Raw genomic sequence first — 18750 nt, 5'->3', positions numbered from 1 at the left:
TAAGTCATTCTGGGCATCTGCCTTTTGAAACGCTTGGGCTCTACATTTTCCTGTAACTTCATGAAGTTAACCTGTAACCCCAGCAGTCACAAAGGAGTCCTGGAATTTCCCCCCTTCATTTTGGAAGACACCTCAGTTTCATGTTCTTGTTTCCTTTTAGAAAGCACAAACAGCTTTCTCATTTAACAGTTGACTGTTTTAAGATTTCTCCCTGCCTTGTAAGGTGAGGACGGAAAGAGTACTCCTATTTTATAGCTGGAAAATGAGAAACTAAAAACCAAAGGCCATCCTGTCACTTTACCTTTACCATCCCCTGGCCTTTCCAGACCTAACTTGTATTCCTGGATGGGAAAGAGGAAACCCCAAATATCCTAGGCTTTTTGGTTATTTGTTTGGCTCAGTGAACTGAATATGTAACTAGACCTCATAACTCACCAGCTGACGGCTTTTGAATAACCATCACATGGCAGATTTATCATAACTTAAAAAGAATGACAAGGTATCTCCTAGTCTAAAACACAAGGCCTTAAAATCTCACCCCCAGGTTGAGGTCAGACAGGCAAAGCAGCAAAACTGAATTAGCGCTGGAATAGCAATGAAGCAGCAGATTATATGTTTTGGGTATTTAAAGTCATACTTTTCTTAGCTCAGGCACTACTCCTCCTGAAAGTAAAAACAAATTAGAATGCTTATCTCTTAAAGTATAATCATTGTTATTTCAGTCTGTGCCAAACAAACTATGTTTGGAAGGCATACAGTTCCCACAATATCACCAAATAACAGCAATATTATTTAAAGCAAGGCCTCACCAAATAAGCGCAAAGATCCTTTGAGTTTATTTGTGGGCCATTGCTCTCCCCACAAATGTTTCCAGGCTAAAAGTCTACTGTACTTTTTTAAAGATTACGAAAAGACAATTAGAAAATGACAACGGTTTCTTTCCCAAATAGAACTTCAAAAAGTCAACTAATTTCTTCTAAGATAATAAATTTCCCAGGCTATAGAATATGGTTATAGTAGAAAAAGTTGTGATTTTTAAAAGCTGGGTCATATGTATAGAATGTCCTAAGGAATCCACTAAAAAAACTATTAGAATGATTAAAACTATTAAAACTATAGAATAAATGAGCCCAACAAGGTTAAAGGATACCATAACAATGTACAAATATCAATTGCATTTCTAGACACCAAAGTTAATCAACCCAACACTGAAATTAACAAAACAATTTCATTTTCAATAGCCTCAAAAGGAATAAAATGCTTAAGTATAAATTTAACAAAAGACATTCAAAACCTACACTCTCAAAACTATAAAACACTGTTGACAAAAATTAAAGACCTAAATAAATGGAAAGATAGTCCATATTCATAGACTGGAAAAATTAATATTGTTAAGATGACAATATTCCCCCAAAGTAATCAACAGATTCAATGGAATCCCATCAAAATTCTAACTGGCTTCTTTGCAGAAGTTGGCAAGCTGATCCTAAAATCCATATGGAAATTCAAGGGAACCAGAATAGCCAAAATAATCTTGAAAAAGAATAAAGTTGCGTTTTAAATTTATTACATAGCTATAGTAATCAAGACTGTGTAGTACTGGCATAAAGACAGATACAGACCAATGAAATAGAACTGACAGTCAAGAAATAAAGACATTTTTGGTCAACTGCATTTCAACAAGAATGACAAGACAACTCAAAATGGAAAGATTAGTCTTTTCAACAAGTGGTTGTGGGACAAATGGATATCCAAACATGCAAAAGAAAGAAGTTAGAACCCTACCTCACACCATATACAAAAACTAACTCAAAATAGAGGAAAGACTTAAGTGGAAAAGCTAAAGCTTTTAAACTTTTTAAATGCTCTTATTGGAAAAAAATTTCTGCAGCTTTGGATTAAGAATGTTTTTTTAGATTATGCAACACATGAAAATAATATATAAACTGAATTTTGTCAAGATTTAAAACTTTCATCCCCCAAAGGATACCATTAACAAAGTGAAAAGACAGTCTACAAAATGGGAGAAAAAAATTGCAACTCATGTACCCGATAAAGGATTCTGGAAGATATAAAGAACTCTTACAACTCAATAATAAAAAGACATATCATCCAATTTTAAAAATGGGCAAAGGATTTGAGTAGACATTTTTCCACAGAAGACATATAAATGGCCAATAAACACATGATAAGATGCTCAACATCATTAACCATCAAGGAAATGCAAACCCAAACCACACTGAGAGAACCACTTTATCCCCACTAATAATAAGCATTGGTGAGAATATGAAGAAATCAAAACCCTCATAAACTGCTGGTGGGGATATAAAACCATGTAGTCACTTAGCAAAATATTTTGGCAGTTCTTCAAAAAGTTAAACATAGTTACCGAATCCTGAAACAATTCCACCACTAGGTATACATTCTATAGAAATTAAAACATATATTCACATAAAAACTTGTACACAACTGTTCATAGGAGCACCATTCATAATGTCCCCAAAGTGAAAACAATCCAAATGTCCATTACTAAAGGATGGATAAACAAAATGTGGCATCTCCATAATAGTGTACTATTTATCAATAAAAAGGAATATAGCACTGTTACATGCTACATCATGGATGAACGTCGAAAACATATTAAGAAGGCTATCTGTAAAGGCCACATTTTGCAGGATTCTATTTGTGTGAAATGTCCAGAATAAGTTTATGCTTCTTAGTAGATTAGTGGTTGCCTAGGACTAGAGACACAGGAGAAAAAGGGGGGGGTGTGTGTGTGTGTGTGAGGACTGCTAAGATATGGAGAGATAAAAATATCCTTTGGGTGATGAAAATGTTCTAAAATTATGGCAAAAGTTGCACAAATCTGTGAATATACCAAAACCCACTAAATTATACACTTTCAGTAGGTGCATTATATCTCAATAAAGTGTTTTGTTGTTTAATTTTTTTAAACCTGGGACTGTCAGATCTGCCTCTTACTGTGAGTGACATTAAGCAAATTACTTACTCTGACTCAATTCTCTCTGTAAAATGGGAATAGAATTTCTATCTTGGAGCACTGTTCTGGAGTTAAGTGCCTCTATCACAATGTTCTAACCACAGTAGGTGACCATCAAAATGGTAAAACTCCAAAATTTCAAGTCTTAGTTATAATGAAAATTGTTATCTGGGAATAAAATATTTACATATGATACCCAAAAAAAAAAAAAAATCAGGCACAGTGTGATTTGGAAATATCATAGTTTATACATTTCTCAAAAAACAATAATTTTCCTCAAATACTTAACATCCATCCTTTTCCTAGTTCATACATTAAACTTTTGAATGAAAAGTGATAAAAAATTTAGTAATTTTCTATTATGTTTTTGAAAGTGTGAAATTAAGAAAGATTAAGAACCTCCACTCTTTACTTTGAAGATCTTTCAGACACTAGAACTATTTAATTGGCAAATTACTTGCACATGCCATTAAGTGGTTAGACTGAATTTGTTTTTACAGATTCTATGGGCTCTTACTTGGTAACCACCACCACACTATAATCTGAAATCATCAAGGTCTTCACTTATGCAAATTTTAACTTTCTATGTTCTTGTTTCCACACAGAATAACTAAATTAATGCACTTTAATTTCCAAAAGATTCACTTTTTGAAGCTGCAAATCAAGGAAAACGAGTTTTTCATTCAAATAAAAAAGGTTCATCAAGCTACATTATTTTAAACACTGCAGGATAATATCTCTCCCGTGGATCCTAAAAATGTCATTAATACAATAAACACAAAAAGGATGTTTCTATTAAACTGGAAAGAAACCCCTCTTCGAGGCAGAGAGAGAGTTGGCGAACAACCCGCACTTTCTCTCTGAACAGCTTCACTGGGGTGCTTTTCTCTAACACGTGCCTAATCCTCAAAGAAAGTTGTGGTTTCACTCTAAGGGAAATAATATCCCACCCTGCTGATGTGGTTAACAACAGTGTATATGGCCATCGTATTTTAAGAAGGGAGCAAAAGACAAATTGTTGAATTCGTAAGTTAAATAACATAATGGAGAAGATGGAGACCTATCTCTACTGCCACGTGCTCCAATATCAAGACTGCCATTTCAAACCCTTTTGACAAGTGCCTTTTTATATTAATCACAGTTAAGGGTCTGAAGAGGAAAGAAGTATTCTGGCTACAATTCATAGTCGCTCAAGAAAGTTCTAGGGGGAAAACGGGTGCCATTAAAATAGAGTAAGTACAGAGTAAGTACTTCACACATGCGGCCCTTCTCATTAAAACTGAGTTCTCTGTAAGCCCCTGTAAACTTGCTATTATTATTATTCTGAACGTGTAGGTACAGTGGTGATAAGCACCTTTCAAAAAAAATAAGCACACACTGCGCGCGCGCACACACATGCACGTGCGCACACACATACAGCAAGCTGGGCTGAATATTATACTGAAGTCATACTTTTGTGGTGCTGGTGTATGTAAAAATGAAGGCTAATTTCCAACTCTTCCAATTCTGTACTTAGAGAGGAGGCATGGGACTACCCTGATGAAGTCATGGGCATCCTAGAATCTTCTGCCCCACAGAGTCAGAAGACAAAGTTGTCTTCAGAAGACAAACCAGTCACTTACCCCCCTCTCTGGGCTTGTTTCTATATCCATGAAAGAATGCCAGAAACTACACCAGCCATTGTTCAACTGCAGTTGGAAAATGACATACCCTTGGAAAACTTCTTTAAGACAAATACCCAAGCCCCACGCCCTAAGATTTTAATTCAGCAGACTTGAGGTGGAGCCAGGGAGCCCACGGCGATAATGCACACCTCCAGACTATTACAACAAAAACCTTTGTCTTATTGGCAAAAATCCTTCCTATTCTAAAATCTGATGGATCTATAAATCCTCAAGATTACTACACTGTTTAACTCATTACTGTAAATGTTGGGGCACAAAATCAAAAAAAGTTTAAAGGCTGACAGATACCTAGCATTCGTATTAATCTTCTATCATATGTGTTATCAAAAATCAACAGTGAGTGGTCAACTGAGAAGTTATTTTCAATTGAATAGAATAAACCATTAGTAGTCTTTCAAAATATCAAAAGTAGGTCCATTAAAATGATGTTTGAAGGCACAGAGCAGACTGGTCACTTTCCAGATGTACAAGCTTGCTTTTAATCACCTGTTGTATTAATTATTGTTGACTTTCCTCAGCACAACCAAAAAATTCCAACATTTTTGAAATTTTTAAGGCAGTGCATAAATTCCTAACTCATTCTCTAAAATGCAGGTATACCTACATTGTTTTAAAAAGCCAAGCTAGTTTCCTTACACGGATATTATCAAAAATAGTGTTCTTGCAAAAGCATGAACATATATCTAACCCTACTGAAATGCTTCAAGAGCAGATGTACTACAAATGCACACCCACAGTGATCCTATATTAGTATAAAACTGTTTTATTTCAATTAAAATGTCTAACTATCCACCCCCAACACATACCTAAACTGTAATTTTCTCTGAGAACTTCCAATATGTTCTTGATTTTGTTTCCTTTATCAACCTATCAGAGCAAAAACTGCCTTGCAACTGTTGGAAGAAATCAGTCATTAGCAGCAAGATTACAGCAAATTTTCCAATTTAGAAAAACTGTATTTTTATCTCTCCCTCATACCGAAAGAATAATGGTGTAATTTTACTATTTTTAAGTGAGCAGTACAGTTTAAAATAGTCAAATTTTCCCAGTGCTCCAACTTTTAGGATTTACTGTTAGCTTTCTGTTCTCTACACCTTCTCCTCTATTCACACATTCTCCTGTCCCCCCACCTGACCCGCATGTGCACACACGCGCATGCACACAACAGGGGCAGAAGCCCCCCGTCAGCCTATCCACACGGACAGCCTTCTAAAGAACGGCTGACCTTCAGGCAGTTGTTAACTAAGGAGTGGCTTCACAGGGTTATTGTGATTTACTCTCCAATAGACATTCTTCCACCTTCTCAACAGGCTTTCCCCCCCCACCCCCAATTTTTAAAATGGAGTGATGAAGTAGCAACAAGTACAATATTGTAGCCATTTGAGCATGGACGATTCTCAAATTATCCCACCACCTGAAAGTGCTCCCTGATACTACGATCATTCAAAATTGAACCCATTATGGTCAATCGTGCAAATCCGTATTTAGCTTTTTGTAAATAGTGGATTTTTGACCCAATGAACTGGAACAGCTTCTGAGCAGTGTCTGGGATCTCAGACAAGACACTCCGTACTCAGGCATGCAACAATTCCTATCAACGTGGAGGTTATTTCCTTTCAAGATGCACACTGTTCTTATTCAATATTCTTATTCTCTATTGGAATGTGTAGAGGAAAGTGGACTTGAATTTCACAGTAATATAAAAACTAAAACCTACTGTACAGCAGTAAGCCTCTTTCACCAAAATAACACACGATTTTTCTGAAACACCCAAATCAGAATCAATATTAACAAAGAACTTCCCCCAAATAATGCTCCCTCCAACTCTTAATGATTTTTCTTTCCACTCACTTAGTTTTTGAATATTTCATTTCCCAAGTGTCTTTACAAAGACAACAATAAATGATCTTCCCAGTGAGCTTAAAAAAATGATAGCTGAATTCTGTCCTCTTCTAGTCTAATACTTCCATTTCTCTAGCTTTTGATATTTATTATTAAATTTGGGTGCGTGCCTTCAAAAACTTATTTCCATAATTTTAACTCTCCTCCTTTTCTACAGCTTGACTCAAAATGAGGGAAGCAGACTGTTTCCGCATATGTCATCACGTCACCCAGCCTGCCTATCCCCAGAGCGTGCTAACTCCACTGTCACCACAGCAGGTGTTATGGGACAAAATCTAAACATGAGCCCAGAAAGGTCCCTCCAGACACCACCATCCACGTCAAAGAATGAACTAGAGAAGGGCATGAGAGATCATGTCATTAGCTCTGCAGATGGTGGGTAGGTCTCACACACAAAAGAAAGGTCCTGTTCAAATGAGTTTGACAAAGTTAGATGCGTTTATTGTTCTGCAAGGCTTCTCAGAGCCTTGATAAACCAAAAATTTTAGGCTTTATGACTGTCTAGTAGGAGAATCTCTTTTTCACACAACACTTACTAACATAAACAGGAAACACCACTACTTTAAGGTACCCGAACTCACAATCTCTTTCAATAGCAAAGATTAAAGGACCAGAGGCCACTGCAGTTTCCAATAAAACTGAAAGACTGGGCTGTTTTCTTTTGGGCTCCAGGTCAACTGACAGAGCCGGAGCAGCAGGCGAGTCAAAGCTTCCCAAGCGTGGCCCAAGGCACAGACTATTTTACAACTGAAGTTTTTAACAGCTGGAGAGGTCTTAAATAAGATGTATGTCTACTTGTTCAACTGTCCTTCTACAAAAAGCCATTCTTATCTTTTGGCAGATCGCTGACCTCTTTGAGATCTGCTAAAAGCAAATGCGCATTTGGGCAAAACATTATTGACAACTCTGGCTGTTCACGGACTCCATGACACTTACCCAGATCCCCATATTTGAGAAGTCCTGTCTTTCGAAAATTCCTGTCTTTAAAGTTCAATTAAAAACTGCACAACTCCCCCCGCAAAAAAAAAATTATAGACCCACACACACAACACTACCAGACAGATAATGAAAATTGCAGACACACACACACACACACACACCACTACCATACAGATAATGAAAGTGGTTGCTTATGCTCATATACAAAGAATGATAACTTTAAAATTGCAGATAAAACAGTTCATGAAATTTTGTTCACTGTAATGAAAAAGTTTAAGTTAAAGAAACAGAAAAACATGCAATACATGTATGCATTCATACAATGTTTTTGTATAAACAAAAACATGCAATTATACAAGTAAAACTTTTAGATCTCAACCTAAGGAAGGGCCGTGGTATAGAATATACTTTGGATTCTCAGGGGGTCCAATTGTGATGTTCACCAGACTAAAGTAAGATTCAGGTCCTCCACTACTATTGAGCTGAGCTATTACTGTTGCCTCCTGCAGATCCAACAAAGAATACCAAAGGACAGGAATAGTTAAATTAACATCATTAAGAGTCCAATCACTGGTGGGTGCACTAAATATGTCAGATTAATGATTAACAGTTTCACTAGCGACCCTCCCCCCAACACACACAAATACTCTTTCTGAAAATTCATACTAAGGAATAGGCTGCTTTCCCAGCATCCTCAAATAAGAAACTTGGGAAAATGAAAATGTCTGGGAAATCATCATTCACAATGTGTCTACATCACACCTTCAAACCCTGACCTTCACCTCCTATACTCACATAAAAGGAGCGGTCATCCCCACCTGCTTCACAGAGGTACTAGAAAGCCCACAGAATGATCACAGGCATGTCTGCCTCTGGCTGTGCCCCACTCCAATTAATGCAAGAAAACCCACCCTTTCCAAGCATCATTTGGATCTGATCCTTGTCCTCTGAAGACCCTGTGGGACTCCCAACTGCCTCTCCTATTAAATAAAAACTCCTGCCCAGGGGCCTGTGGTGGGCGCTCCATCAAATGGCACCCATAGCTCTTAAGTTGCATATTTCAATCAAAGGCTTCCTCTAACATCCTACACCTGTACGAAGACCACTTCCTTAACCCCCCCCACCACCACCACCACTCCAGGACTCCCCCCTGTACTTCGAATCTGTTCTTGTCAAAAGATAAAGCTTCCTGAGTTGAAATTATATCAAATGCACGTCAACAAATTACCTGGACATCTGTATCACCCGGGCAATTTCCTACATATACTGAGAACTCTAATCCAGGTACATTCTTCCTTATCATTACTTTCCACTACAGTCATAGAAACAAACTCCTTACTAATGCACTTGCTTATTGTTCTTTACTTCATGAAAAATTATTAAATCCTCCTCATGTCTGATATAGAATGAAACCACTATCGATGAGTTGGCATCTACCTTCACTAGGAAGGCGCCCACCTCACAGAGCATGACCACCAGCAGAGGTAGGCAGCAGGACATGGTAAACAACAAACACACTTGGCTGTCACCTGGCTACTACCCTGGCAACTCCATGACTGTGGACAAGTTAGTTAACTCCCCAAGGAAGGGCGCCTGGGTGGCTCAGTAGGTTAAGCTTGTGACTTTGGCTCAAGTCATGATCTCATGGTTTGTGGGTTCGTACCCCGTGTGGGGCTCTGTGCTGACAACTCAGAGCCTGGAGCTTGTTTTTGTCTCCCTCACTCTCTGCCCTCCCTTGGCTGCTTGCTCGCTCACTCTCTCGCTCTCGTGCACTCTTTCTCTCTCTCTCTCTCTCTCAGAAATAAAAATAAACATTAAATTTTTTTTAGAAACTCTCCAAGGTCATTTCCTCATCAGAAAAATGAGAACTATATAGTATAAAGCTCCTATGTTGTGAAGATTAAGTAACAAATTACATAGAAAGCACTCAGACCAGAGGCAACCATGAAATAAATGATCAATAAACTTAAAGATAAAAATGACAGGTACTTTCCTTCTCTAAAGAGATTATGTAAAACTGTATGTCTCTGGACCAGAACAAGCTAAGTAGCTACTTTGGGTCCTTCTTCCTTTTCTTTGACCCCCTTTTCCTGCACAGCCAAGTCACATATGATTGGTTGTCAGGAATGACCCTGGTGGGTTCAGAGATACAAGTCCAGTCCAGGACTCCATTATCCCCCGCCTAGACTGTCACAGCACCTCCCATGTGAATATCACCTCCAGACACCCACAGCTTCAAGTTCCTGGCCTCCACAGCCCACATGGCACCTGGGGGTTCACAGACACTGCTCTAAGGGTGACTCAAACAGCCTCTACCCCTCCTACCCACTTCGATTGCTTTACATTACAGACCATATATTTTTTGTTTATCCTCTCCCTAAACTGTAAGCTGAAGATTTTTCAATCTTTTTATTTCTATATATCCACTCTTATAGTCAGATTCAAGAGATATCCCTCTTAACTAATTCTTTTCTCTCATCCACTTAAATGGCTTCAGGCAGTATTTGCCAATAACTACGAAATTTCTATCTCCCAAATTCCACACTCCTGTAAGTAAGTGCCTACTTGACATTCTCATTTACATATCCAATAGGCATCATACTAACACATCTGAAATTTAGCTCTTGTTCTCTTCCCATCCCAAGCCTCCATCTTGATTGATAACTCCAGCCTTCCAATTGGCCAAAGACTTTGGAATCATTCTTGCCTCCTCTCTCTCTTTCACAGCCCACATCCAATCCATCAGAGAACTCTGTTGATTTTCTCTTCAAAATATCCCTCACCTCACTCAGGTCCAAGCCACCATGATCATTCACCTGGATCACTACAGTAGCTTTCTAACTGATCCCTCTCTTTCTACTCTGTCCCTTCCAAGCTCTATTCTCAAAGGAGCAGCCAGAGTAATCCCGTTAAAACATAAACCTGATTGTATCATTCCTCTGCTAAAAAAAAAATCTTAGGATGGTTTCCCAGTTCACTTACCATCAAGGCCCAAGCCCTAAACATGATCTAAAGAATCTTACTTCATTGGATCTGTTACTTCTCTGCATTCCTTTCCTCTGAGGCTCTTTCTGACTCACACAGGTCGTCTTTGTGGTTCCTCAAATGTGCCAACTACAGTCTAGCCTTTGACCCTGGACAACAGCCGTTCTTTTTGCCCAGGACAGTCTCTCCCCTTCCTCCATCCCTATATAATTCCCATACTTCTTTCAGATTTGTGCTCAAAAGTCACTTCCTCAACAAAGACAACCAAACCATACTGTGTACAGAGGAGAACCTTCTTTGTTTCATAAATCACTGTAATCACCCAAATTTCATCAGAACATACCCATTCTATTCAGTGTCTTAATCCCTAGTATTAACATCATCAACTTGTATACGTTCCTGTTAGTACTCTGGTGGACGGGTCAGAAAACTTAAGTTCCATTAGCCCACCAACTATTTTGGCAAATAAAATCTTATTGGAAGACAGCCATACTCATTCATTTATACGCTGTCCATGGGAACAGCAGAGTTGACTAGTTGTGACAGAGACCCTAAGGTCCACAAAGACCTAAAATATTTACTCTCTTGTCCTTTACAGAAATAGTCTACTATCCCTAATCTAGCATAAAAGTAATGCTTTAAAAAAAAAGGGGGGGGGGATCATGCTGATACTCAAAAAACATATATTTTAAAGAGATAAGGTCTTAAATATTATAAATTGAAGCTTTTACAAATATCTCTTCATGCAATAGTGTATAGATGTATAATTAACATAATGTGACTTTATTCATGATTTCTTTACTTTGGTTAAATGACTAGACCATCAACAAATATCATTTCCTCTTTCCTCTTCCTAGCCTGCTTGCTTTCCCCATGATTTCCTCTCTTTTGTACACCCTTTTCTCCCACTACATTAATCAAAATTTGACAATATCAGTGATGTTCAAATTCTGAGTATTCTGAAGTTCCTTTCCACTGATTATATTCAATGTGCTGGTAACATAATATACATCTATTAATATTCATGTATTTTTAAAAAAAAAACTATGCTTACTCTTCAGGTCAGAGGTAAAATATAGGTCCTGTTCCTGCTACCTTCCTTCTGAGAGGTTAGCACAGATTCCTACTGGCAACAGACCTACCTACAAAATGGCAGACCTCCACTAGCATCTTTAGATGATGAATCACACAGATATGTACTTTTCTCTTTCAAAATTTATAGTCTTCACCAACTTACATTTTCCAAATACAGTGGAACAGGCTGACTAACATTTATGACTGAATAAGCCTTTATTTAAATACTTCAAAGAAACCTTAAGGCAGTTGAAAATTTATACACATATAGACACACATAAACATACTACAAATATTCAATGCAACAGCATTCAAAATTTCAGCAGAATTTTTGTGAAAACTACTTTTTCTAAAATTGTTTTGATAATCCAAAAGGCCAAGAATAGCCACGATAATCTTAAAAGCTGGAGGATTCATCTGAAATCAAGACTTATTATAAATCTGTAGTAATTAAGAAAGTATAGCGATGATGCAGAAAGACAATTACAGAAGAACACACTTCAAACAGATGAGTGATTTATCATCACTGTATCACCATAGGGCAATAAAAGAGTGATCCTTTCAGTAAATGGTGCTGGGAAATTAGATATCCTTGGGGCGCTGGGGAGTGACCCCCACTACATGCAAAAGGAAACAAACAAAAAACCCAAACACGTTCTAAAAAGTAAAAATCAAAATTTGAAAGGATAACAAAAAAACTTCTGGAAGATAACATAGGAGGTATTATCTTCGTGACCTTGTGGTAAGCAAAGATTTCTTAAACAGGACACAGAAAGCACTATCTATATAGGAAAATGACGATCATTTGCGCTACATTAAAATTAAGAACTTCTGTTCCTCGGGGCTCTATTAAGTGAGTGGAAGTGCAAGTCAGAGAATGAAGTTATCTGTGAGATACACGCTGCACTAGACAAATAGTACACCACTAAAGAGGATGTGCTAATGGCCAGTAAAACTTTTTAAAACATCACAGAACCCAGTTGTAATCCAGGAAATGCAAATGAAAGCCACATAGTGAGATATCACTAAAATAAAAATGACTGGTAATAGTAAGTGTTAGCCAAGACATAGAATAAAGAGAACTCTTACACACTGACAGTGTGAATGTAATCTAGTACAAACACTCTGCAAAACTGTTTGGCAGTATCTATGGAAGCCAGGTATACACATTTTCTATGACCCAGAAATTTTACTCCTAGGAATGCCCCCCCACGTCCACATCCCAAGGATGTATACAAGAATGTTCAAAGTACATTATTTGCAGCTGCCAAAAACTGGAAGTGTGCAAATGTCTACCAATGGCAAAGTAGACAGTCATGCAGAGGAATACTATGCAGCAATGAAAAAGAACAAAGTAAAAATACACACATCACAAACATGACTGAATCACAAATACAATTTGAGCAAAAGAAGTCAGAATAAAAGTACATTCTTTATCGTTCCATTTTTATTAAGTTTAAAAACAAGCAAACCCAACTGATGGTGACAGATGTCAGCTGTGACCACTGGGCCTGGGGGGCAATAATTGGGAAAGGCCCCATGGAGCGCAGGCACTATTCTCTCTCTCATCTGGATGACGACAGATACATTATGCAAAAGCTCATCAAGACGTACACTTACAATGTATGCATTCTTCTGTAAGGGCGCTATGCTTATATAAAGTATACTTTAAAGATTAAAAGTAAAAAATCACCATCACATATAAAATAGGCTAAAAACACAAAAAATATATAGAACAAAATATATTTTCTTTACACGTACAGAACTGCAAACTGTTAACTAGAATCTTCCTATACTAACATCCTGTTACCCATGTTACACACTTGTTGACACCTCAGAATGCACTTAAAAATATCAGGTACCAAAGTGAGAAAATAGGGTAAGAACCAAATACTGGAGATACACTTTCCCTCAAATGAAACAGGTGAACATAATGACCTAGATATCAAAGGAACAAAATTGGCCTAATCAAGATCTTTTCTTTGTAGCAGACACAGAGTAATCTAGACATGAAAACATGCTAAACATAAATGAGGCCTCAGAGAAAATGGGGCAAGCTTTTGCTGAAATGTGACACTTGATTATCTACGGCTCATGCCACCTCATTGTTTGTTTGGTGTGTACCAGAATCAGCATTAGTGGGAGCATGAACGCTGCTGGCTTATTGACAAACACTGGTGCCTCCTGAGTTTAGTCACGGAAGCCTGCCTTCAAATAAGCCCTCAAGTGGAAACCCACTATGTGTACAGACAGAGTGTAACTGCTCTCCTCTGGATGAAACGCAAGGCCGGGAGACACGAGGAACAGACACGGCTCTCCTGCCTGGCCTGCCCCCCAGGGGAAGGCTCCAGATGAGCCTCTGTGTCCTGTGAAACAGTGCTTCCCTCATGGCCACACCGGACTGAGCCAATCTGGGAGGTAAAAAAAAAAAGAGTCCTTCCTCTCTCACCTCTTCAGGCTTACCCCTCCCAAAGACATACCCAGGCAAGCTCTGAAACACAAAAGGAGCATTCTTGGTTGATGGGTTTACAAGGAGCTAAGGATGCAACCAGAGATAGGAGTGTCACTGCATAGACCTCAAACAGTGTCACACAGAGACACAGCCCAGTCACAGATCTGGATTCTCTTAATTCTGTGGGTTTATGAGACCAAGGCTGAATAAGTCCTCTTTTCTGTCCACCTGTTTTTAAAAAAATTTCTTCAACCCCATATGAGTTTCCTGGAAAACACACTTATTGCTGGCTTCTTCTAAAGATACCTGCTGTTGGAGTGACTAGGTGGCTCATTTGGGTAGGCATCTTACTTCAACGCAGTCATGACCTCGCAGTCCACGAGTTCAAGCCCCATGTCGGGCTCTGTGCTGACAGCTCAGAGCCTGGACCCTGAATTGGAGTCTGTCTCCCCCTCTCTCTCTACTCCTCCCCCGTTCACACTGTCTCTCTCTCAAAAATGAAATGAAAACATAAAAAAAATATTAAAGAAAAACAATAAAGATACCTGCTGTTGAAACACTCCTTAGGCTCCCACACCCCCTATATTGTTTGTTTACTGGGGTAAAACCCTATTATACGCAGCACACACCTCTCGTGGATGACACTGCTCTACCTTCTGAAAAAATGTTTTCATTTTTTTTTTTTTTTGCAAGTTGATGGTCATTTGGGTATCTACTTTGTAGTATGCATATCCCTTAGTTTAATCCCAAATAGGGATGAATTGCTCAGAAAGCCCCAGGCTACATTGTACGACTCCCCCCCATACTGGGCGAGGACCCCATCAGCTTATCATAAATGGATAGAGGACACACCCTGTGTGTATTCTGTAAGACAGGCAGGCTCTAGAACAAATGACCTGTGGAGGGCAGGGGCACTGGGAGAGAAGCTGCACATTCTTCCATAAGTTACGTGCAACTGATGACACAGTCAGAACTGTAGCCCCTCGAAGGCACCACTTCTTATGTCAATCTCTTATGCCTTCAGAGATGGGACAGTGTTCAGCACAGAACAGATGGTAAGAAAGTTACCGGCTAACTGGCCAGTGGTTACACTGCAAGTTAAAAGTACAGGGTATCCCTCCCCCAACTGCCCCCCCCCCCAAAAAAAAACAAGAAAGAAAACGAAAATCCTCCTTTGCTCTCTTCAAGTTTTTTCTTTAGTAATATTTTTATAGAGGCCTTTGTTCTCCAGAGAGCACTTTTGCATGCAGTATAGATTTTCATCCTCACACAGTCCTGATAAAGGAAATTATTATTACCCTGATCTTATGGATGCGGAAAATATGGCTCAGGAAGTTGAAATGATTTACTCATCAACAAGCCGCTAGGAGGAAGCAGAAACATAACTCTCATGCTAGTCTCTTGTTACACCTCACAGATGACCCTCTCTCCTGCATCCTGCTTCTTCACCTCTTCTTCTCTTCTGCTCACACTAACACACACCCCTCCTTGCACTGGGGACAGCCTCTCTTTCCTCCGCCAGGCCAGTGGTGTGGCTAGTGCCTCCAATAGCCCTTACTGTTTCATGTTCATGATGTAAGGAAAACATCTAGAGTCCATTTCTCAGGGCCGCCGTCTCCACCCCATCTCTCTCACACTTCTCCCTCCAGACGTACTACAGAAAGGAGGAAGACGAGGGCGAACACCGGTGCTCAACTCACTCAAAGGTACAGGTGTTCCTCTGTTCATCCCCAGGAAAAGCTATTGTAATATTTTCATCCAACTGGCTTCCAGCGGGTAATCAATGCCACCATGAACTAGCTGCTCATTATTTAGTTGAAAGTTTCAGTGGGGACATTTTTTATTGGGGTTCCACTGAAAAGCTGTGGTTACAGTTATACTAAGAGGAATCAGGTGATGGAAAAGAAAAAAACTAAAACTATTCCAGAGATTTTTAAATATGAAATAATTCTCACGAAGTGTTCACGGAAAGCATCTGAGCTTCTAGATTGTATGAAACAAAACCATGTTTCGCCTTTGCCCTAGATGATCCAGCCGTCAGTAACTGTCATGTCAAAGGAACATGGAGGATCAGGTGCAGAAGGGGAAGGCTTCTAGAATAAGTGTATTATGCTGTCTTATCTATGCTTTACGTAGTTATTATCTTCACTTCAGATAAGGAAAATGAAGACCTGAGAGGACTGACATGCTCAGAGATGAAAGAGGCAGAGCTGGAAGTAGGTAAGCCTCTCCAATTCCACAACCACTCCAGAATGGATAGTACTCTACTATACCAGCCGTATTTTCCTCCTATCTGCACGTTTCCCACAGTTCATCAAGTAAGACAAGCCCAAGAAGTCTAAACCGATTAGAAACTATGAATAGAGACATTTGAAATGGGCATGTGAGCCATCTCCCCTGAACAAACAATCCACAAGCCCAAACGGGCTCTTCCCCAGCTGCAGGGCCATCTACAGCAGGTTCGCAGGCACGAATATCGCACACTGGCTACTACACAGTCCAAGGAAAATGTGGTACTCTCTGTCAACTCTATCTTCAGTGTAAAAAGTTTATTCTTACATTTTTTTAAAACTTCAGTAAGCAGTTTATTTTTCATAAAGAACCTATCACTGCCCCGCCACCTCCTTTCTCCTAATACTTAAAAGACTTCTGGGTTTTCTGCAGCTTTGCAGCTACTCCTGGTGAGGCTGGTTCTCCCCTTTTCAAAATAAAGAAGGTGGCGGCACAGCTGGCACCACCAACCCAGCCAAGGGGGGTCGCTCACCGCTTGGAAGAACACGGCTCTGCACACACCGCCTTCAGCTGCCGTCCTGTGCAGGGCTCTGCACTCACGCTACTCTGTGGGGACGAGGTCAGCACTCTGAGGACCTTGTGCATGGTGCCTTCTGTTCATGGGCAGTTTATTACCGCCTTCAGCCTGTTGGCGGGAAGCACCACGGGAAGGGAAGCAAGAGAAGTCCTGCTGAGTTTGCATGGTCTACGGCCCAGTGAAAAAGTCATGTGCACTCTCCCTTGCCTGAACACTACACCAGAGTATCAATACTGAGCCAGAAACCCTGTTTTGTTTTGTTTTGTTTTGTTTTGTCCATAAAGAAAGAGACCTGAACTGGACCCCCAAATCACGAAGATATCTTTGCTCAAAGGAATGTGCTGAACTTCTCAAAAGCCTTTTTGTACGCTTCATTCAAAAGGGGAAAAAAATGCTCACTCAAGTGTGCACTTACTTCGGTGCACACACACTCACACCCCTTACCAAATGTAACTTCTCCTTTGCCAGCTTTGTCAAATAGCTGAAAAGCCACCATGAACAAAGCATCCGGGGCACACAGGACAGATTCAAATGCTACGAATTCTTGAAAGGATATTAATCTGCAACATAAAACAAGCACAAAGCATAAAATCAGTAGCTTGCAGAAAATAAAAGCATACACAAATACACACTGAGGAAAAATATTAAATGTCACTGTCAAAAAATTAAACTCAAACCTAAACATTTATAAACACTTAGCATTTCTTTTCACATACAGTGGACTGAAATAACAATGTACAGAATCTAAAGAACATGACAGGTTTGAATTATAATTTCAAATGTAACCGTACTAGCCAACATAGCATTTTTGTTTCAGGCATATCATTGGACTCTAGAATTAAAGCTTAGATATTTTAGATTAAGCTGTGATTGTGTAGCAGCAAAATAAAACAGCTTTGTCATTCATTAATACCTTTATACACCATGTAAAATTGGTTCACAAAGACTCATTCATTGTTGATACCTACTGACCACATGTGGATTCAACTAGGGATAGTATGGGTAGGGGTGGTGGAATACAAACGGACGTGAAACGTGACGTCAAGCAACTTCTAGTCTGATAAGGCACATAACACTAGTCTAGATCTACAAACAGTATAAAGACCAATCTAAGACAGGGACTAATATAATGATAACAGAATTGTGGTAGGAAAGAAAATAAAATCTTTGTAGCAGAAATGGAATATAAGCTGGGTCTCGAAACATGAGTGAAACTAGGTACGTAGGAATGGGCACAGAAGGGCGGGCACTCCAGTGGGGAGATGCTTGCAGAAAGGCAGGTGCAAGGAAGCTAGGGCGTGTACAAGCAGAATGGCGAGGAACTGATTTTGTCAGGGCAGTAGAGCACGTGAAAGAAAACATGGTGAAAGGAGATTAGAAGTGTCAGACCAGAGATGGGCATGAAAACAAAAGAAGGGCCTGGTTTCTCTTCTCAGGAAGCAAGCAGTGACTGAAACTGTTTAAGCAAGGTCATGACATGATCAAGTCTGGTTGTTCGGAACAACATGACAAAAAGTAAACGCACCAACAAAAGCTTTTCCAGAAATGTTCTTTGCCACTACTTTGTACTTTAACTGTCCCAAATATTCCAATGATACACTGAAATAGTCCAAGTGTCTGGAGGATACAGAGGGAGGAAAAAAACAGGAGCATTGCCCTATGTTTCTCAAAACACTTCATTACTTCGAAACATCTCATAGAGAGAATGCATTTTTGTACAAAGTGAATGTTACAAAGTTCATGGTTTCCCAGAATGTCACCTGCTCGTAATGTCACAAAGAAAGGAAAAGCATATGGTGTGTTCAGTATACTATCTCTGTTATTCACCATCCAAAACACAACCTTCTGAATGCATGGGAACATTCAGGAATAGCATGTGTTTCAAAAGAATGCATGCCCAAAA

General features: G+C 39.3%; 1 protein-coding gene across 2 annotated transcripts in view; it reads right to left on the bottom strand.

The window, feature by feature from the left end:
- The window catches only part of SLC25A13 (solute carrier family 25 member 13), a 188159-nt gene that overhangs the window by 98646 nt on the left and 70763 nt on the right, over nt 1–18750 (bottom strand). For both annotated transcript variants that reach the window (XM_039236270.1, XM_039236271.1), the window contains exon 4: nt 17292–17407. In XM_039236270.1, coding sequence (XP_039092201.1) covers nt 17292–17407 — 116 coding nt within the window. The remainder of the gene's footprint in view (nt 1–17291; nt 17408–18750) is intronic.

This window comes from Hyaena hyaena, unplaced genomic scaffold (assembly GCF_003009895.1).
Source record: "Hyaena hyaena isolate Hyena2069 unplaced genomic scaffold, ASM300989v1 scaffold_109, whole genome shotgun sequence".
In the NCBI taxonomy this organism is placed as follows: Eukaryota; Metazoa; Chordata; class Mammalia; order Carnivora; family Hyaenidae; genus Hyaena; species Hyaena hyaena.
This window is presented reverse-complemented; position numbering and strand designations above follow the sequence as displayed.